The sequence below is a fragment of the Pipra filicauda genome, unplaced genomic scaffold, assembly GCF_003945595.2.
Source record: "Pipra filicauda isolate LSUMZ 115617 unplaced genomic scaffold, ASM394559v2 scaffold207_size1410395_pilon, whole genome shotgun sequence".
Lineage (NCBI taxonomy): Eukaryota > Metazoa > Chordata > Aves > Passeriformes > Pipridae > Pipra > Pipra filicauda.
The window spans coordinates 441813-461728 of record NW_024104318.1 but is presented as its reverse complement, the minus strand read 5'-3'; the positions used below and the strand labels follow the sequence as shown (position 1 = coordinate 461728).

General features: G+C 36.1%; 1 protein-coding gene across 5 annotated transcripts in view; it reads right to left on the bottom strand.

Annotated features, from left to right (window-relative positions):
* Positions 1 to 3105: 3105 nt before the first annotated feature.
* DLG5 (discs large MAGUK scaffold protein 5) overlaps positions 3106 to 19916 on the bottom strand; it is a 105167-nt gene continuing 88356 nt past the window's right edge. For 2 of the 5 annotated variants that reach the window (XM_027723982.2, XM_027723981.2), the window contains exons 22-34: positions 17916 to 17993; positions 17093 to 17255; positions 16067 to 16200; positions 15346 to 15510; positions 14793 to 14976; positions 13707 to 13855; positions 13229 to 13399; positions 11313 to 11509; positions 10454 to 10597; positions 10130 to 10257; positions 9238 to 9347; positions 7351 to 7460; positions 3106 to 4971 (exon numbers count right to left, since the gene is read on the bottom strand). In XM_027723982.2, coding sequence (XP_027579783.1) covers positions 4868 to 4971; positions 7351 to 7460; positions 9238 to 9347; positions 10130 to 10257; positions 10454 to 10597; positions 11313 to 11509; positions 13229 to 13399; positions 13707 to 13855; positions 14793 to 14976; positions 15346 to 15510; positions 16067 to 16200; positions 17093 to 17255; positions 17916 to 17993 — 1837 coding nt within the window. In that variant the 3' untranslated portion in view covers positions 3106 to 4867. The remainder of the gene's footprint in view (positions 4972 to 7350; positions 7461 to 9237; positions 9348 to 10129; positions 10258 to 10453; positions 10598 to 11312; positions 11510 to 13228; positions 13400 to 13706; positions 13856 to 14792; positions 14977 to 15345; positions 15511 to 16066; positions 16201 to 17092; positions 17256 to 17915; positions 17994 to 19916) is intronic. The other 3 variants (XM_027723983.2, XM_027723984.2, XM_027723985.2) reach the window with 2 other exon arrangements.

Here is a 19916-nt window from a genome sequence, read left to right as displayed (position 1 = left end):
CAAGAGTTGCAAAAAAACAGTCACTTACTCTGGAGATCAAAGTCACCATCTTCAGAAAGCTGATCATTCCCTGCCTTTGCAGGAAGGGCATAGGGAATATTACATAAGGAGCATCATTCACGTTTGGACTGAAAAAAACTTCAAAAGAAAAGAAACTCATTGCAAATACAAGTGTGATTTTATCAACAAACAGATATTTTTTCAAGCTATTGAAAGAATTTAACATTTTGACAGACTTGTTTCTAATTTTGGAGAAGTATGCAGTATGTATGTGAATTAAGAGTAAACTATCTTTGTTTTAAGAAATTTTAATGTATCTTCAGGAAGACAGGAAGGACATGAAATCATAAGAAAGCCAAACTGGACACTGTAAGTGTAGTTTGGTGGGAAGGGGGTTGTTTTATGCATTGGGTGTGGAGGGGGGAGTGTTGTTCCTGTTTGGGTTGTTTTTCTTAACTAGCAGTAGTAATATTCTAGCTCTTGGACACTCTTTATAGTGTGAACCAGTGAAGGAAAAGGGTCATAAAATCAAGATTCCATATCTTTGAAAGCTTCCACAGCCATTGGTGCTATTTTCTTCAATATGACAGACATAGAAAATATCCCAGTGAACACATTTAGCATATAATGTACTGTTACATAGCAGTGACAGATAATTCACCATCATATTAAATGACTAGGTTATATAGTACAAAGATTCTTGTGATTTGCTTCTTAAAACAATGATTAGATCTCTGCCATTTCCCCATTAACAGGTGCATTCTATAAAGGAAAAATAATTAAAACTGCTTAATTGAGATCTAATGAAATCAGAAAAACTTTATTACATTTCTCCTCACTGTTTTTCAAATGAGTTAAGTAATAAGATGAAATATTAAAAAAAAAACAACCAAAACAAACAAACAAAAAAAATTGAAATATTTTCCATACTAGAAGTCTGTATGATAACTTCCAAAACTGAAAATGTTTTAAATTTCTTTAGTTACAATATGCTGTCTATGCACAGTTTGCTTCAAGAAAAGGCTCCATGTAGACAACTTTTAAATATAAAGTTACAGCATTTATCTAAAATCACAAATAATGTAAAAAACCCCCCACTCTTAGGAAAGCTTATAAGGAATTGTTTGTTAAAACAGAGTTGAACAATCCCAAGTTAAGCTAGTACGTTCACACCTATCACTTGATCACTGATCCTCTGTTCACCTGGTTTTTGGATTCATGCTTGCATCATTTGTGTTGTGCTAGCAAAAGCATCTCTTGGTATTCAAAGAGAGAAAAAAGGCAAATTAAATAGGTAAAAAGTTTGCTATCAAATATTATCCAAAATTTACTTTTGCAGTGAAGAACATCAAGACATTTTCTAAGCAAAATGACAGATGGAATGTTGGAAAAATATCTTCTAAAACAACCAAATGAATAAGAAACACTCATGGACAAAGCAGCCTAAGAAAACTTACAGGAAGAGGCCAAGCACCTTTTCTATGCTGTTTAGTTTCTACGGCAGTTCTGGAACCTTTATTAGTTGTTACACAATACCAAAGTCTGCTTTGCTGGGTATCTGTATTTTTCACAGTAGTCTCTTGAGTTTCCAAGCCAGTGCACATTTTTCCAATGTCAGTCTATTTTAATAGAAACTGTCCATTGTGAAACGGAGGCAAAGAATTGTAGAAATTACATGAAGCCTTAGACACAAGTCTAGAAAAGATTACAAGATTTTACTTTAACCACAAATACATCCATCTCAGATTGAGCTGGGAAAGCTGTTCAAGACTGCTTAAGGCAATGCTTGCATTCGCTAAAAAGGATTATGATATGGCCTCCAAATTTATCAGGCACTGAAAAAGAACGCTTGTCTGAGGTGGAGAAGTTGGCAGCTGTCAGAGTGTAATTCTGATCTGGCAAACACTTGCCCTGCAATTCAGGTCAATGTGAACAGAATGCAGAAGTTTGTAAGCAAGTAGATATTTGTCAGCATATTAACAACAGATCATACATACAGGCTGAAGTATCTTCAGCCACTTTATGTCAGTTTAGCTATGGAGAAATAGATTTAAAAGATGCTGATTTCTAGTTAACTGTTTACCAGCAGCCATACATTCTAAACGGTAGCTTACAAGCATAAGGGCTAAATTCTCAACTTTGTGTTTCTAGCTTTATCATTTAGAACTATTTTAAAATACCCATATAACTACATTCTTTATTTAAAACATCTGGACAAAGCTACTTGTCCCAGAATAAGGGCCAAATCTAGCTCCAGTATGCGGTAATATAAAAGAAAATGGTATAGCAGGAAATTCCTGATGTGAGCTGAAGGAATCTTTGTAGTGTTCAATCATGACTTCAGTTCTACTTCCTTGTGAAGTAGAAGATATGCAATGTATGGCTGTTACTGACCTGCCAAAACGTACCTATTCTCACTTCCTTCATCCTCTCTTATAAGATGTTACCACAGCGGGTTTTTTCAAGAAGAAGAGATAAGGTGCAAGTCCTGTCTTATGACTGAAGGCTATTACTAGGTTTGCAGATTACAAGAAGACTGACAGTCCACCAATTAGGTTCATGTTGAAGCTCACTATTTGGCATCTGAGAATAAAGCAACTGATGAAGCAGAAAACTTAGTACACAATAATTACCTTCCCTCTAAGCTTTCAGGTAACTCAATGAACAGAAGAGGCTGGTCTGTCTGAAGTGTAAAAACTGAGTCAGAGCATTCTGCAATGTGTCTCTAAGCTAATATTCACATTTTTGCCTATGTTTTCCCCAGTTTCCAGTGACGCTCTCTTGAAAATAACAGTGATAGACTCATTCTTCAGATAAAGCCTTCATCCAATCAATTGCATTTCCATCTGAAATCCTTAACACCTGGGCCAGAATGTTAAAGATGTTAACACAAACATCTAACTTCTTGTGTCCTGCAGCTTGTGAAGGTCTCTGGTATTTATGTATGCAAGGCTGGACAAAAGCACAAAACCGAAGCTTATTCCTCTCAAGGTGGGTACTCGAAAGTATGTGCACCAAGTTTAGTCAGAAATTTAAACCTTATGTGAGGACTCAACTAAAAAGAGTCAAGAAGATCGAGAGACAGATGCACCCATTACACACAAGTGAAGTTACAGAAATTGACCTTTATTTAGTAATCAGTTTCTTTAACTTTTTTTTTTGATACAAAGTGACATTTTCATTTAGTACAGAAAAATCCATATCAGAACAGTACCTGTCTGTTTCAGTTGTACCACTGGAGTCTACTCTGATCTCAAACTTTAAAAAACAAACAAACAAAAAAATGAGATAAACAAAACCCAACTTCTGTCCCTCACCATGGGAAGCAGGTGGACTAGTAATTCATTGATACCATTTCATATTTATAAATTTATATATATAGTATTATAATAGTATGGTATAATACTATATAAAATACTATATATATATTAGATGTTTTTATAGTTCAAAATCCTCTATATAGTTATAACTATATAAATACTATAAAGAGTATTTTGAACTATAATATAGCAACTGTAAAACAGAATTTAAATTTAGGACCAGATCTTTCTTTGAAGAACTGTACAATAAGAATCCCTTTTTTTAATTATAAAAGCTGCAAACAGAAGCAAAATTACAGCCTGTAGTGTAAAACTAGAAACCCTACATAATGAAATGTTAGAAACAGTGGCTGAGAAGCAGTTCTACTCAAATAATATTTCAAAAACAATTAAAATACAGTACCCAGGAAACATGGCACAAGAGACAGAAGAGACAGGTACAAAACCTGTGTTAGGAACACAGAGTCAGAAGTGCAAAAAACCAAAAAGGGAACCAATATAATAGAGTTTGGTACAACAGCTAAATAAGTATTGCAACCAAAACTAAACGATCACTTTTTTTTGACAGTGAAAACACTAACAATTTAGTACCTTTCTAAAGGCTTTTAGTCAAAGCCCTAAAACTGTGTCTGCTCTTAAATAAAAACAATCTATGTGAATGCTACACACTGAAGTACAAAGCTTAAGAATTACCCTGCAAAATTGCACCGACATAAGCTTTCCATATTTACAGTATCTAAAAGTGACAGAACACAGCATGTTAGGCCTAGTTTATGACTCTTCCCCACCAGTACTTAATCCAGGCCCAACAACCAAAAATTATTATTTCTCAACACAAGTTAAGCTTGGATTGTTCAGATACATTATGACATTTAAATATTAGATTCATGCATAAAACAAGAAACGATATCTTTGACAGACAAGCATCGACAGGATACAAACAGTGGTCTGCCCTGTGTTAGGAGTGTACTTACTTTTGAGCTTACTCCCAAGACGTACCGATTCAATCCCACCTTATTACCTGGTTGTCAAGTCAACAATGTGTTTAGAAATGGTCAAAATCGTAACTAAGAGTCACATTGCGCATAAACTGACCGTTCATATTCAGAAATTTCACTCCATTTTGGAGAGCTACCTCATTAAGTGAAAGGACATAGAGTTAAAAAAAAACAACAAAACAAAACAAAAAGACATTCAAGTAAACAGCAAGAACCAAATACTTTGAAAAGGTTTTTGTAAACTTGTCATTCTACAGGGTTTTGCAGCATTGTTAAATTCGTTACTCATGGACAAGTACACACAGGTCACAACCCCTCGTGACAATCTGTCATGTGTACACGTACGACGTTAAGAGACAAGCTCGGTGAAGTGATCTACCCCTTTCCCACATGCCTCATCAGGTCCTTGTGTGTTCAGTGTTATCATTCCCCTTCATGAAACAGAAATCACCTACGGATAACTTTATAAAGACAGAAATGAACAGAGTCCATCGGATAGAAAGTTAGTTGGTTATTTACATCTGCAAAGTAGTTTCACAGCGAAATAATCTACAGCGGGCCAGCTGGAATCCACAGGACTTTGTTTTGTTCTTGGTCGACAGTTGTCATAATCTGAGTGCAAATGCTTGAAAGGGCTCCTCCCTGGACAATGCCTGGAGAAGAAGAAACACCACACACAAATGAGACTGGAACAAACAGTTATGACTAATTACAAAGAGCAGTCTTCTGCATTTATCTGCAAAGTGTTTATCAACAGATCAGAATTAAGCAACTCAATTCAGTATTTGACAGATGCATGACTCTACTAAAAAAAAAATAAAATCAAATAAGCAGAACAAAGAGGTCAAGCATTAAATACTCAGTTTCTTCTGCTAGCTTTTAAAACAGTCCAGGGAAGTCACAGAACTAATGGCTGTAATCAACTAAGACAACTGTTTTGTAAGAGGCCTCCATGTACTATTTTCAGAGGCATCAGGTGGCAAAGTTTAAGTCTAAAGATGGTCAGAACCTGCTATAATAAACTTTCTCTGTTCCACATGTGGTGTTAAGAGTTTTATATTTACAGGGTAATATACATAGAGACTACAGCTGTAGCAACTAGACACTATTTACAAATATTAGAAGTAAATTATGAGGCAGTTCACAGATCATTGAGCTAACTAAAACAGCGGCCAGTTCTTATTGTCAACTACATTTAAGAAACAAAAGGCCAACAGCAAGCAAATCCCTGAAAATCAATTAAAAAGATAAACGAATACCTTTTATTCTACCCTTGCTAAACATAACAGTCATAAAAAGTAAAATGCCAACACTGACACAGGAGAGGAGAACGTATTCACTTTAAGACTTAAAAAGTGAGGAACTTCATGACTCAAGAAATATGTCAGCAAAGCCTCTGGCCACAGCTACCATTAATGCTAAAAAAATACGGAAATACTTACACAGCTTAAGAAATAATTTTCCTTAAAAGGAGAATCTGATGTCACATAAACTAATATTTGACTCTGCAATATATACTACAATTAATGATGTCAGGTGAGTTTGGATATAGAACACAGTAACTGACAAGGACTGTGGAAGGTGAAAGAGCAGGGAGGAAATGATTCAGACTACACACTGTGCTCACAATACAGGAAACAAAGCCAACTTCAAAGAGTCATTAATCAAAAAGTGTACTTCATGAAGTAGTCACAGAGCTCAGGTCAGAGAGCGTGTCCTACAGCTCCATGAGTAAGCTACCACGTACAACACGCCTATCTACAGGTTTATTTTATGCACAACACTATAACTTCAACAAGCTTAAATGTCAATGCAGTTTGAACACCAATCCTCTCTGACTATCAGCATCTGGAAATGTTGATGACTGCTGGAGTCCACTGTACTTGGAACTAACAGAGGGAGGACCTTCCCACAGGGCATATGAGAAGATACACGTAAGACTCTCTTTCACTGACTGCCACTTCCACTATCAGGGTAAAATTAAAATGCCACAAATGACTAAACAAGAAGCAGAAGATAACATATGCAATCTGGCCACATGCATGTCAAATTCTGTGAAGGTTTAGTACATACCATGTAAAAAACATTCATATGGCTATTACAGACAGGTAAGTGATTTTGTTGAGAACGCACACAGGATGCACTGAGAGAGCTCTATACTACATATACCCCCTTTCCCTCTCCTACCCTTGGCAGTTATGCCTCAAAATATTTCTGTAAGAAACCCATGGGATGAAAAGTTGGATTTTGGCTTAGTTTAGTGTGTCATTTTGTTTTTCTTTTTAAGTTTTGTTGCCATACACATCAAGATGCTTAGAATTTTATCCCCACTGTTTGAATGTATGTGGAACCAAATGAAAATACACTCTGAAATGAGCAGAGACAGTCTTCAAACACCGTTTTCCTTCTCTGGTAAAAATACAGTATTAACTACAAACTAATATTGATTTCATACATTTTATGAAGTTAAAAAGGCTTCTAAAGTTGAATTTAATTATTCCAAATCACAATGCATGCTCAAGAAATGTTGGACAATTTTTTTGCTTTCTTGAAACATTTAACGTATGTCTCACAAATCACAAAATCACAGAAGGGTTGGGGTTGAAAGGGATCGTTGGAAATCATCATTTGTTAATTTAAACTACAGCGTTCTTCTGTTGTTTTGTTTGATTTTTAAAATTACAAAAAAACCCTTATATTCCTTTCATGATATAAAACTGGCATTACTGTGTCAAATTATCTTGACCATACTTCCAATACTACTGACTAATCATAAAACATTTTCAGAATCTCTTCAGGTCATAAGATTCATAACATTCAAAACAAAACTATGTAGAAGCAGAGAATAATACTTCTAACTTGACATTTCATCTCATAGTAAAACAAAACAACAGAACATGAGTTTGCCAAAAGGGAAGGCAGAATGAAAAAAAACCAAGTTTTCATTGAAAGAATGTAGGATCTTTTGAATTACAGTGTAATTGGGTTAAATCGCCACTGTGCTCCTAGTGAAAGTTTGATTAAATACAAACCTGTAAAATACTTGCTATACTCTTGCTCTATTTTTTGAGCTGTCTCAAATTGTTCTTTGGAATGTTTTTGTGTAACTTTGTCCCTCAGGAAGACTGGGTCTTTCTGCTCTCTGAAAAAGGAAAAAAAAAGGAGAAAAAAAAGAGAAACACCTTGTATAAGAGTAATTTTTTTTTTAAATGGACTTGAAAAGATTCCCTCCAGTTGGGTGAATACAAAGCCTAATTCACGTGCAAGCAGACTCCTAGGCCCAGAGTGCCATCTACCGAGTTTGAGCAGTATCAGCAGTCATCAGGATCATTTCAGCGCTAATGAATTTATTTGCTGTCAGACCAAGACAGTAATTCTTTAAAGTTTCAGAGACTGAGAGGTGGTTGTAGAAGAAAGAATATAATTTTTTCCAGTTCATGTGAATCATCATCTCATATACACGTTACTACTCCCTACACAAAGCTGGGCACAAGTACCACTCTTTTAAGGGCTTGTGAAATATCAAACATCAAGCAAATAAAATATTTCTGTTATCATATATATGACACATTTTTGAGATGCCTCTTTTTCTATTATAGAAGCTCTTGAAACACAAAAAAACATAGAGAAATTTACAAATGGTAAAAAAAATATTTTAATTCTGATCAAGGCTTGTAACACTCTCCTCCAAACGTGACTTAGGGTACCCAGTAGGGAATTCTGTTTAAAAGGAAGCAGAATTTATATTCAACTACTAAGGTCATATAGATACATATTGAAACAACATAAACATAGTTTCTTATAGCAGTGAGAAAATCAGCACAATTTAAGTCTACAAATAATTTAAAAAAAAATACTAAACTAACCTATCATTGCTGTGGGGCATTTCAGAGAATGCCAACAGAACCTGTGCTATATGAAAAATGCTGTTTGGAAAAACCTTTGGTGCTCACAACAGGTGGAAAAATGTACCACTGCAACTTATATCGATGACTGTTGGTTTGATCACTCTCTGCCACTTTCAAAAAAAAAAAAAAAGGGAACAGCTGTAAAGGTCACCATTCCATTTCCAATGGGGGTCAAGACATGACAGTTCCATTTATCATTCAAGTGCCCAATCCTACAGTGGTGATGAAATACATCTAATGCTCTATGTTTTTCTTCTACTTTAAAGTGGTGATACTTATCTTCTTTATTAAATAGATAGTAATCAAATTTACCTACAGATCAAGAATATAAGAAGTCTTCAATTTTAAAAATGAAGATAGCACAAGTATAAGATCTCTTAGCAAAAGTGTCTTAATATTCACGTGGGGAGATTATGTCACTTCTTGCCAAATCAATCTATCAAAACATGTGAAGGCTTACTCAGACATCAGAGGAGGGACTGGGGTTTGTAACTCCGGTGTTCTGCTCCTGGCTATATTCAAGCAGAAAATTGACAATTACTGAAAGATGTGGCTTGAGAAGACTACAATATACACACTATGTGCAAAAGGGGACTTCTTTTGCTTTTTTCACTGGAGAATGAAGGTGGGAAAGCTGAGGTTGTGAGGTCAAGGTATACCTTTGGCCCTGCTGAGAGGACGAAGAACAGCTTTGTCATCGTCACCACTAAACCCTCAATGGATCTCACCCATATCTGCCTTACAGTTTACTACAAAAGGGAGCAGGAAAGATCTGAATCCCGCTAGGAGTACATTCAGTTTAGTCTACACGGATTTCTTGAGAAGATTCACTTAATTGTCATGCAGCCCAAATGGAGTTATGACCATATACCTCATAGTGGTTTTTATGAGGATTAATTTCCCCATTTTAAAGAGATTTAAGATGACTTGGATGAAATAAACAATAAAGGTAAAACAAGCTTATTTTAAGCTAAAATAAACATCCCTGAACTACACCCCTCACAGACTTACTTGATTTGTTTAGCATTTTTGTAGCGAATAAAAATTACAATAGGGTAGATATGAACACTGTGGAGCCGTTCGATGGCATGAGGAGCGATGTCAAGCAGACAATGACAATCCTAAGATCAAATGTAAATGCAAAACACTCATTCAGTTAAAGAGCACAAGCACACATGCAAATCCCCCATTTCTCCCCCTATTTAAATCATAGCAACCCAACAGAATTTGGCTATACATTTACCACTTTGGCACTACCAAGAAATTTGTACCCAAAGGATTTATAACAAAAGACAGAAGATGAAAAACTGCAAGGAATTCCATTCATAATACCAAAAGCATGCATTGATAGAAAAAAAAGTACTTGAAGAACTAATGAAATGAAAACTAAAACTGAAATATATGCAATATACATTTTGCCAAGCTTAAACACTCCTATTAATTTTCTCTTCCAAAAATCATAAGCAAACACAAGTGTTAATAGGACTTTCTGTGTGGTTTGATTGAAAACTGTAAGGAATGTGCAGACTTTAGGTAATATCTGTCTCCAGGATTATTAGGATGTTTATTTCTATACGACTGCATTAAACTGAATAGTTAAAAAAAAATTAAATCCTTGTTTGGCAAGGGTAGAGGGTGGAATTTAAGACAATGATTTCTAACTTTATTAAATAATACTGTAGAAAAATGTGGACATTTCTAGTTTCTATAAAGGTGAGTTTGCATAAAATAATCTTTAACCAGTTACATGCCAAAGTGAGGTAAGTTATTTTATTCAGCGGCCTGGGGAAGAATTCCCTAAATGTCTAATGGATGGCAATAATAAGTTAATTTCTACCCCCCAACATAGTCTGACTTCATATTGTAAACTGTACAAAGAACTACAGCATTAAAATTGACTCACCTTTTCTGTTATCTCTTTTATTGAGGCTACAGTTGTCACATCAAAATGTCCACTCCTCCGTTTATAATCAATAAACAGACAATCCTTCACACCTCGTTCAATGGCTTGCTGGGAAGCTTTCATAACCTCTGTTTCATAGAACCAAAAGAGATCCACCTTCATTACTATTCCTTAGGCACAGATCAAAGCTAAGAAAAAACACTGTCTACAAATTCAGATTCTTGGGAGTTTTATCCATTTTGGTTTTATCATTCAGTTAATTTATACAGAGGTTACTGTCATGTATTCCAGGCATGAATAAATTGGTTATATTTCCATACTTACCAAGAGGACATCTGCAAAACTTTCCCGGGGATTCTTTGACCAACATGTCTTTCACAGCATCAAGTAAAGGTCCTAGAATAAGGACAGGCCTAGGAGAAGTACAGTCCACTTTCTGAACACGCTGATATGCCAAACTTGCAGAATCTACACACACAGGAGAGATTTACTTGTAGAAGTATAAATTATTTTCCTGTAATTCCTCAAATAAGCAGAAGCACCCTAAAAGTAATTATGAGAACATCTCCCTTGCGAGGGCTAAAGGCCTCGACAAGTACAAAAAGTGTTCAGTCATTATTGCAATTTTTCCACTTAATGGCTTAAAATAGACATTTTTCTAATTGAACCTAGTGTTCCATTAGAAAAATTGAACTCCCCACCTTCATACAGACTAAAACCAATCATCCTGGAAAGTGTAAACAATACACAATATTTGGTGTCTCTGGCTTGACTTGTCCAGCTCTTAAAATGACGTAAGCATTGCAATCAACATGATTTTTGTAAAGGAGTGAAGAAATAGAAGTGTAGATTTTTTTGAGTGATGTGCAGGATTTCTCTCTAGACTAAGCAACCTGGACAGAAATAAAATAATTGAAAGGAAGATCAAAACTACGCTTCAAAAAGAATCTCCCTCTCCAAATGAAATAGTATGCCAATAGGTCTAGGAATAAACTACCAAAAAATTAATTTGAAACACTCTGGTTCGTAATTTAATAGAAAAAACCATGTTATTAAAAGTAATAATCACCATTTGTATTCAGAGAAACCAGAAAGTAACATTATTTGTTGTGTTGTGCTGCAGTTGATTAAAAATGAAAGAGAAGGAAAGGAACTGCCTCCCAAGTGTAACAAAGGTACTTGCCATCCAAGAAAGGAATTGAGTCTGTACTGATTGTATCAAGAGCCAGTAAATCTTTTCCATCTTTGGAACCACTTCGCTTGTGTTTATGCTTTCTTCTGAAGAATGACCTCCGTGCTGCTGCTGACAATGTCTTAGATGAACTGTTTTCATCTTTAGCCTCAGACATGCTGTGTCTCCTGTAGAATTCCTGATCCATCCTATAATGAGACAGACCAAATGGATGGTATTTAAACTTATCTTTTTAAATTTTTTTGACAGTATCACTGCTGCTTTTGGGACATACTTGAAATGCTTCTCTCAAGCCTTGGCCTGAGTATCATCATAGAAACTCAATCCAAAACAAACGATAACATAAACCAAATAAAAAGCATCTGAAAACTTCACACTGCCACAATTTCCTCAGAATTCTTGTAAATAGCAGAATGGCAAAGAGGGTGATCACTCTGATACAGGTAGGGCAAAATTCTCAAGGGCAGAAGTGGTAGTATGCACCTATTTGCCAATAAAGGCAGCCTTGCACAGAAGTGAAGATCCCATTCTTTCTGTGAAGCTGCATGTTATGCTCATCCTCACAAAGAACTCATTAGCAATACAAAATAACAGTTTCGTGCAGTCTGATTTTATATCATCACAAATATTTTGGCCACATAACATGCATAGTGCAGTTGGTTTTACCACCCATCTTCTGGGAACAAGCCTATCAATGATGTGTATGTGTCTGTATGTATATATTGTACTTCCACACATTCCACATATATGGAATACCCCGAAGTCAGGATGAATATTGCATTACGACATGGAGAGAAGACTACTAGAAGAAAAGGAAACCAGAAAACCAGTACTCCTAAAAAAAAAAAAATGACTAGGTGACCACAACTGATTTCAGTAACAATGTAAAATCAGTTACCACATCCTCCTCTTAACTTCTGTATCAACACCACGAGACTGCAGTGGGTACATAGTCTTATACCAACATTGCTGTCCACACATAACTAAAAACACTGATGTTTCCCAAGAATGACAGTGATAACCAACCTTGGATTCGAAGATATTTTTGCTGTGGTTACTCTCATGTTTGTTATCGGTATTATCTATCACTAGACTGAACCACAGAATCATAGTATCAGAGAATATGATGAGTTGGAAGGGACCCATCAGGATCATTGAGTCCAACTCCTGGCCCTGCACAGGACACCCCAAGTGTGACACCATGTACCTGAGAGTATTGTCCAAATGCTTCTTGAACTCAGTCAGGCTTGGTGCTGACCACTTCTCTGGGGAGCCTGTTCCAGTGCCCAACCTAAACCTCCTTCTCCTAATATCCAACCCAAACCTCCTCCAACTCAGCTTCATACCACTTCCTCAAATCCTGCCACTGGTAATGAGAATGAAGAGATCAGTGTCTGTCCCTTCTCTTCCTCTCATGAGAAGTTGTGACTGCAATGAGGTCTCCCCTCACCCTCCTCTTCTCCAGGCTGAACAGACCAAGTGACCTCAGCTGCTCCTCATACGGCTTCCCTTCAAGGTCCTTCACCATCTTCGTTGCCCTCCTTTGGACGCTCTTTAAGAGCTTAATGTCTTTCTTATATTGCACTGCCCAAAACTGTCACAATATTCAAGGTGAGGCTGCCCCAGTGCAGAACAGAGCAGGACAATCTCCTCCCTTGACCAGCTGGTGATGCTTTGCCTGATGCGCCCCAGGACATTGCCATTACTAGTTTACTATTTAAAACAACTTGATAGAGCAATATATTTAATTCAATGTTATTAAAATATGCATACTTAAAGTGACATCTAAGAACTACTATCTCCCAGAAAGAACAGAAGCAAACAACTATTGTAAATCACATCTCTCTAGTTGGACTTTTAAAGGCAAATACTTTTTAAAGATAAATACTGTAACCAAGGTCACTTACATATATTTACTTGGAATCTGTCCTCTTTCCAGCTTCTGAGCATTCTCGTCTAGCTGCCAAGCCATCCAGCAACCAAAATTTCCCTGTGGTAGAGTATCATCCACATACAAAATGTCATCCTTTTTAAAGCTTAAATCCTGTTCCACCTCTGCCAGACGGTCATAAAGTGCTCTGGAAAGGAAGACATAAATAGGCTCTACAACCTCTCCATCAACTCAAGGGAAGAACACACATACCTTTTTTGAAAAGTTAACAGATCAGTGGCACGTTCTACATTTCAAGAACAAACAAGTTTACAGCAAAACATGCAGACTTACTACAAGACAGATTGTGTCCTCGCCGCCGAAGACTAGTTAGGACAAATTGGTAAACTTCAAATTTTAAAAATTGTGGCAGAACCGATGTACCACCTATCTCGTGGTGGTCAGCACACTATCCTAACAGCCTTATGCTGTCATTACCAGTCATGCTCAAATACCTGATGTAGAATCCATCTCCAGGAAGCTCTTTTATTTTATTAAACTCTTCTATTCTGTATTGAGTCTTGATTTTGATGTTTTCTCCAGGCTTCAACATTTCAAGATAAGCTTCCTCTGCTGTTTTATTTCGCATATCAATGGACCCATACTGCAAAACACAAAACAGAAACCCCTGGGTGTGAAATTGTATCTTAACAAGCAATAAAACCAGGTGAGCTTGAAAAACATGCAAAATTACTTCGTTTTTCTCACTGGTAGGCTCTATATACAAGTAAATCTTGTCACTTTAGTACAGTTTGCACCTTAAGATGTCTATAGCAGGAGACTGAGACATTACACTGGAAAACAAAAATTGAAGTGCACACAGCAGACATGCACAGTGAGAGTGCCTGCACTTCTTGAAAAAGTTTTCCAAGTGTAAGCTGAAAATCATAAAATTCACACTGAAAAAAATTTAATATTTTTAGGAAAAGCAAGTGGTCTGAAGGAAGTCATAAACATGATCACAAAGCAAAATCTCCATCTCGGTAGTAGAGGTGCAATGGGAGTCTCAGTACTCAGTTGCATCTGAAAAGCTCATAAATACATATGTGTTTATCATCTTAGCAGTCCTGACAAGTAAATAAATATTCAGATGCAGAAAGGAGAGTCAAAGACACATGATACGGTTTTCCCTAAAGTCTCATTAGAATTTCACAGTAATAAGATTATTATTCTTCTCTGTTTTGCAATATCTTTCATATCCTTGCCTTTCCCTATGTACACCAATTGGATTCAAAGATTCCTATTTAGATGAAGGGAGGAGATGTTTATAATTCCAAGCAGTCATACGTGAGTCCTTCAAACTTTCAGGCATCTTGTGCCATCAACAGTGCTAATTCTCCAGGTCCACATTATCCGCTTCTCATGTGTTGCAGCCAAAATGTGGGTTATACATTCTCATCATTCTTACCCAGGTTTTGTGGCAGGAACTAAAGATTCACAGAACATTTCCCACTGCGGGACAGCACAGCACTTGGTACCTCCCTCTTTAGACTATCCCAGCCACTTTGTCAGTATGCTGCACACTTTTCTTAAGAGCTTACCTCAAGGATCATGTCACCCAAGACTAGTCCATCAGGTCCTTTTGCTGGGCTATCATCATCTACATCTGAGACAAATATTCCATACAGGTTTCCACCACATATCTGGATCCCAAGATCGACTTGGGATTTTTTAACAACAACAGTTCTAGGTTCAGGAGTCCTTTTGTTTGTGTCCACAGGGCCCCTTGTGACAGAAAGAAATAACATGTATACTAGAATTTAAAAATTTGCATTGCATACAATCAACTAGTCATCTGAATAATATATATTTACATAAATATTATTCAGAATAGGTCACCTACAGACACAATCTTACATGACAAACATCACCGTTTCAACTAAACCATTCTTGTAGTAAACTTTCTTCACTAACAGATCCCATCTTTCAGAAACTGTCTGAAAACATGTACTTTTATCCTGGGGTCTACTTAACTTGCCTGTTGGCTTATTTCAACCAGACACAGCATTCACAAAAGTAAACTTTGTTTTTTAATACCCTCCACATCCACTCTGACCACTTATTTTCCTTTAAGACAAAAGTTTTGCTCTCTACCTTAAGGAATTTCGAGGACTTGTAGTTGGAGTGGTTTGTTTGGATGGCGGTGTCATTGTTCCTTCATCCTGTTCGCTCACAGTATCGATTACGGAATGATTGTCAGGTGTTGCAGCTCCACTGCCTTGGGGGGTGGAATGATTACTCACAGGTTCTAGGCGAGAACTGTGAGGGGAAAAAAAGACAGAATAAAAGACTGGTGGGCTAATGCCAAATATTTTCCACTCAATTTTTAATTTGGCTGTAAATCAATTTTAAATTAAGGGTGAAAAAACCCAAACCAGCATGCCACTCTAAGTCTAAGAGAAAGATAAAGCTCTGTTTCAAAGTGTAATCATGCATCAAAATAGGATGGGTAATTTCACTAGGTCATATGCCTTCTCTAATTAGCTGATGGAAATTCCAGTTATGAAAAAAAAAATAAAAAAGATTTCAAGTACTACAATGTCACAATTCAAGGAAGAAGTCATCCTGGGTTTTACTTTAGTATATTTAAGGATTATGTCCAAATAAAAGAGAAAATATAGTTAGATGCATCGAGCATTTTTCTTTTGTTTTTGACAGGCACATATTCACACATTACTTTTCTAAGCAATTACATTTCTCATCACCAGAAACGTGCTCATGTTAGCAAACATATTACATGTACAGAAGTTGGCTACTAGCTAAATAATTGCATGGACAGGAGAGCTGTCTTTTTTCCAAGTCTAGGCAGCCTTACCTTGATCGTGAATGATTGCCAAGCTGATACATATGTGGGTTGTACTGAGCCAGAATAGTGATGGTGTCGCACTGCTGTCCAATGATTAGTCGAGCCTGTTGCTCTGTAGCATTCCTCAAATTTATTCCATTAAACTACGGAAAAATTGCACAAGTCAGGATGTCAAGCTTTCTAATGAAAACTAGCAAAATCATTCTTTCAGTGTTCTAATTAGTTACATGTCTAAATGCTGACTTATTTCCACAGGAGTAAATAGGACAATGAAAACGTAGCTATATTATGATTCCTAGAGTTTACTGCTTGGAAGGAATCACAATAATTTTAAAATGTTTGGTAACCTGACCATGAGTTTAACAATCTTTGCATTGTTAAAAGACATGTATTCTGAGTTGTGCTATAATTTGATATCACTGATTAAACAGAAGTTGACTCAGATCACAACTCTGAGTAAATTCAGAATTTAAAGATAAATTCAGATCTACTCAGGTCTATTTTAGCATCATAAACGCACTGTGCAACAGAAGATGCTTTAACATGATCTAACATTTACAAAGCAGCTCTGTACTTTACAAGATGCTACTCCATGTGTTTATCTAATACCCTGGGCAACAACACGACTGAGCCTACCTGAGTAACTTTTTAATTGGGTGTCTCAGTTAAGGATATGGCACAGCAACAGCAGCATGAAACTCGGTAAAAGCCAGTTGCTGGAATATTTACTCACCTTACCAGGCAGAGTATGGTGTTGAGACTATATTGTTTTAAGTACTGAAACTAGCTTGCTTAAAAATTAATTACATCTACATAAAATGGAATGTAGATCGACCATCAAAAGACAGTATTTTTATGATAAAGCCTGAAAAAAGTCACAACAATCACAATTATGGAACATTACAATAGAGAGTACTGTTCTCTACATCTCACAGCGCACAAGCTTTCACAACATAATGTTTTGGGGAAGACAGTTATGGTTGCAGTCATAACAACTGATTCATTAAACCATAGGAATAGTAAGCAAACAATTACCTCTAGTAACTGATCACCATACTCAAGGCCAGCTTGATGGGCAATGCTCCCACCTGTTACTTTAGAGACAAATATTCCACCATTTTCTCCGCTCACAATGGAAATTCCTAGTGGCTCAGAACCCTTCTGCACTTTAACATGACGTGGCTCTTCCATGTAGGGCCTTTTAGAGAAGATAGTTAAAAGTGATTTGGAAACTGTTGCACTCGAACCATCGCAAATGTCCAAGTACATGCAATACTTTATGTCTGTCTGAACTGTAATAGTAAAATAGGTTTAAACAGGTACTTAAAAAAACCACTACTGTCAAATGTCTTAAATGCATTCCTTTAACACCATGCAATGTACAGTGGCAGAAGTAAATGTATACCAGGTACATGACTGCTCTAAAAATTATGGCAAATATGAATTATAAATCGTATGGTCATGAAGTTGGCAAGAAAAAAGCTTCCAAATGCATATTATATGAAAGTAACTGAAACACTGTATATAATATGTCATTTACAAACCATATTCCAGAAAGGTATGTTACAAATAAAAATGTTGGGAGTCTTCATTGCCAGTGAAAATAAACATAATGAATAATAAGGTGGCAAACCAAAGGACAACAATGCACAAATATCATATTTTGTATTTGTAAGCTGGAAAACATAAATTAGTAACGAAAATTAAGCAGTTGCAAACTCAAGCCATTAAGACAGCAGTTTGCATGGTAGCATTACAATTACCATGCAAATTCTCCTCAGGGCAATTATCCAAACATGTAAAAAAAGCACAAAGTGCGCAATACTGCTCGAGAAGGACAACCTTAGATCAGGCCAACCTCAAACTCCTTAGTGATGAGAACCTAGGCCTAGGAGCCACAGGGATTCTCAGAAAAGACCTATTACGGAACAGATATCTGAAAGATGTAGAAGATTTGAGAAGACAAGAACACTTAGAACAAGACAAACAGCAGTAAGACACTAGTAAGTATAATAAGAAAATGGCTTATACAAAAGAAAACTCGGATACAGTCCTCTTTCCTCCCCCCATATTTGGGATGTATCCACCTGTCCAAACAGGGTTGGTCCATTCATGCCATTTATAAAGAAACAGTAGCCTTCTAAAAAGTCCTGGTTTATACTACTATAAACTCAATAACGTCTACACAGCAAGAGGCATCACCAGATATTAACAGTTGAGTTCACTGTGAATGAAACAGCTTGGGCATCATGTGTGGTGTATTTTTTATTGTAGTACCACTATAATGCATTTGACATGCATTAATTTGAATATTTTCTTTCCTAACATTTCATTATATCATAGACATTCTCTAAATTGTGCCAACTGCCTAAACTATTTTATTGTGCTGTTCAGAGACCAGAAAAGTTAACTGGACTTTATTCACTTCCACTAATGTGAACCAGGCTGAGGAAATGTATTTTTGGGAAGAATAGGATGTGAGGCTGGGGGCAGAGTGAAGGGGACATTGTTTCATAATTATGCATGTTGCCACAGTCTTTGAAGCTATCCATCTGGTAGCCTTAACAATATTTTCCCAGCTTATGAACACAGATATGATAAAGACTGGTTGCTGACACAAATGTAACTCTTTGACACAGTCATCTTATATCACTGTTACAGGTAATGGCCTCAGCACTTGTCTATCAATGTAGTGAAGATAAGATTTACTTATTGCTGAAGCTCATATTTTTTGCTTGTAGCCTAAATTAGCTAAACTCCAATAACTCACAGAAAACGAGAATTTATGAACTTCACTTTTTTTCACTCATTATGAGCATGTAAAGCCATGATGTTATATGAAGATTCTTAATGTCACAAAACTTATCAAGGCATACTATCTCATTAAAAACTAAAATTACATCTTTCTGGATTTTGTTTATTGTACCTTTCTGCTCGTCCATCTACCCCACCCATCTTCAGCTTGTTTGCTTTGGATTGGAATAAGAAGGAATCAAAACGATACAAATTACATAGGATCCTATCTTAGAATTCCAGTAAATACAAAATGAAAGATAACTATGCATGTAGTAGAGAATCAATAATAAAGAAAAAAAGAATGATAACATTAAAAAGGTGTCTTAGTTGATAAGTAGTGTTATTAAAATCAAGTGAAGCACACTTTTCTATAATATTCAGACTGTCTGCCAGAATCACTAAACACTGATTAGAGCAAAAGTCTTAATTGATCAGAACTTTTAATTTTCATTTAAATTAAAATCAACAGGACAAACAGAAATATTGATTTATTTTTTTAATCTGTATTATTATTAATTTTATCTGGGGAAAGGCCAAGTGAGTTATTTGTATATTGTGGGGAATAGAAAGATTATAAGACAAAAAAACCCATTTAGAATACTATGTAGGCATCTTCAGACATTGTCTTAGGATAGATTTAAGTACCTACTTTCCCAAATTAAGAACACTTTGTGTTTGTTAGTTTTTTTGGTTTGGTTTGTTTTTTTTTAAACCCACAAGTAAACCTTAGAAGTATACTCTTTTCAGAAAGTCAATCTAGAGTATGGTTTGTACATAAGCACGGCAAGAGCAATGGGGCTGGAACCTGGAACTTCAATCATCTGATCAACATTAATAGAAATTTGTTATTTCCCAGAGACCAGAAGATGTATCTTGTGCTCAAAGACACAAAGATATAGGGGTGTCAAAACCCCAGCTTGTTCAGCTGAACACTAATCATCAGTCATGTGAAAGAGAAAAGACATCTGACTTTGAATTTGCAAGTGACAATTAGAGGAACATTTATACAAGAACACACTGAGTATATGTAGTAAAAAAGTCACGCTGAAGTAAGAAAGAATGA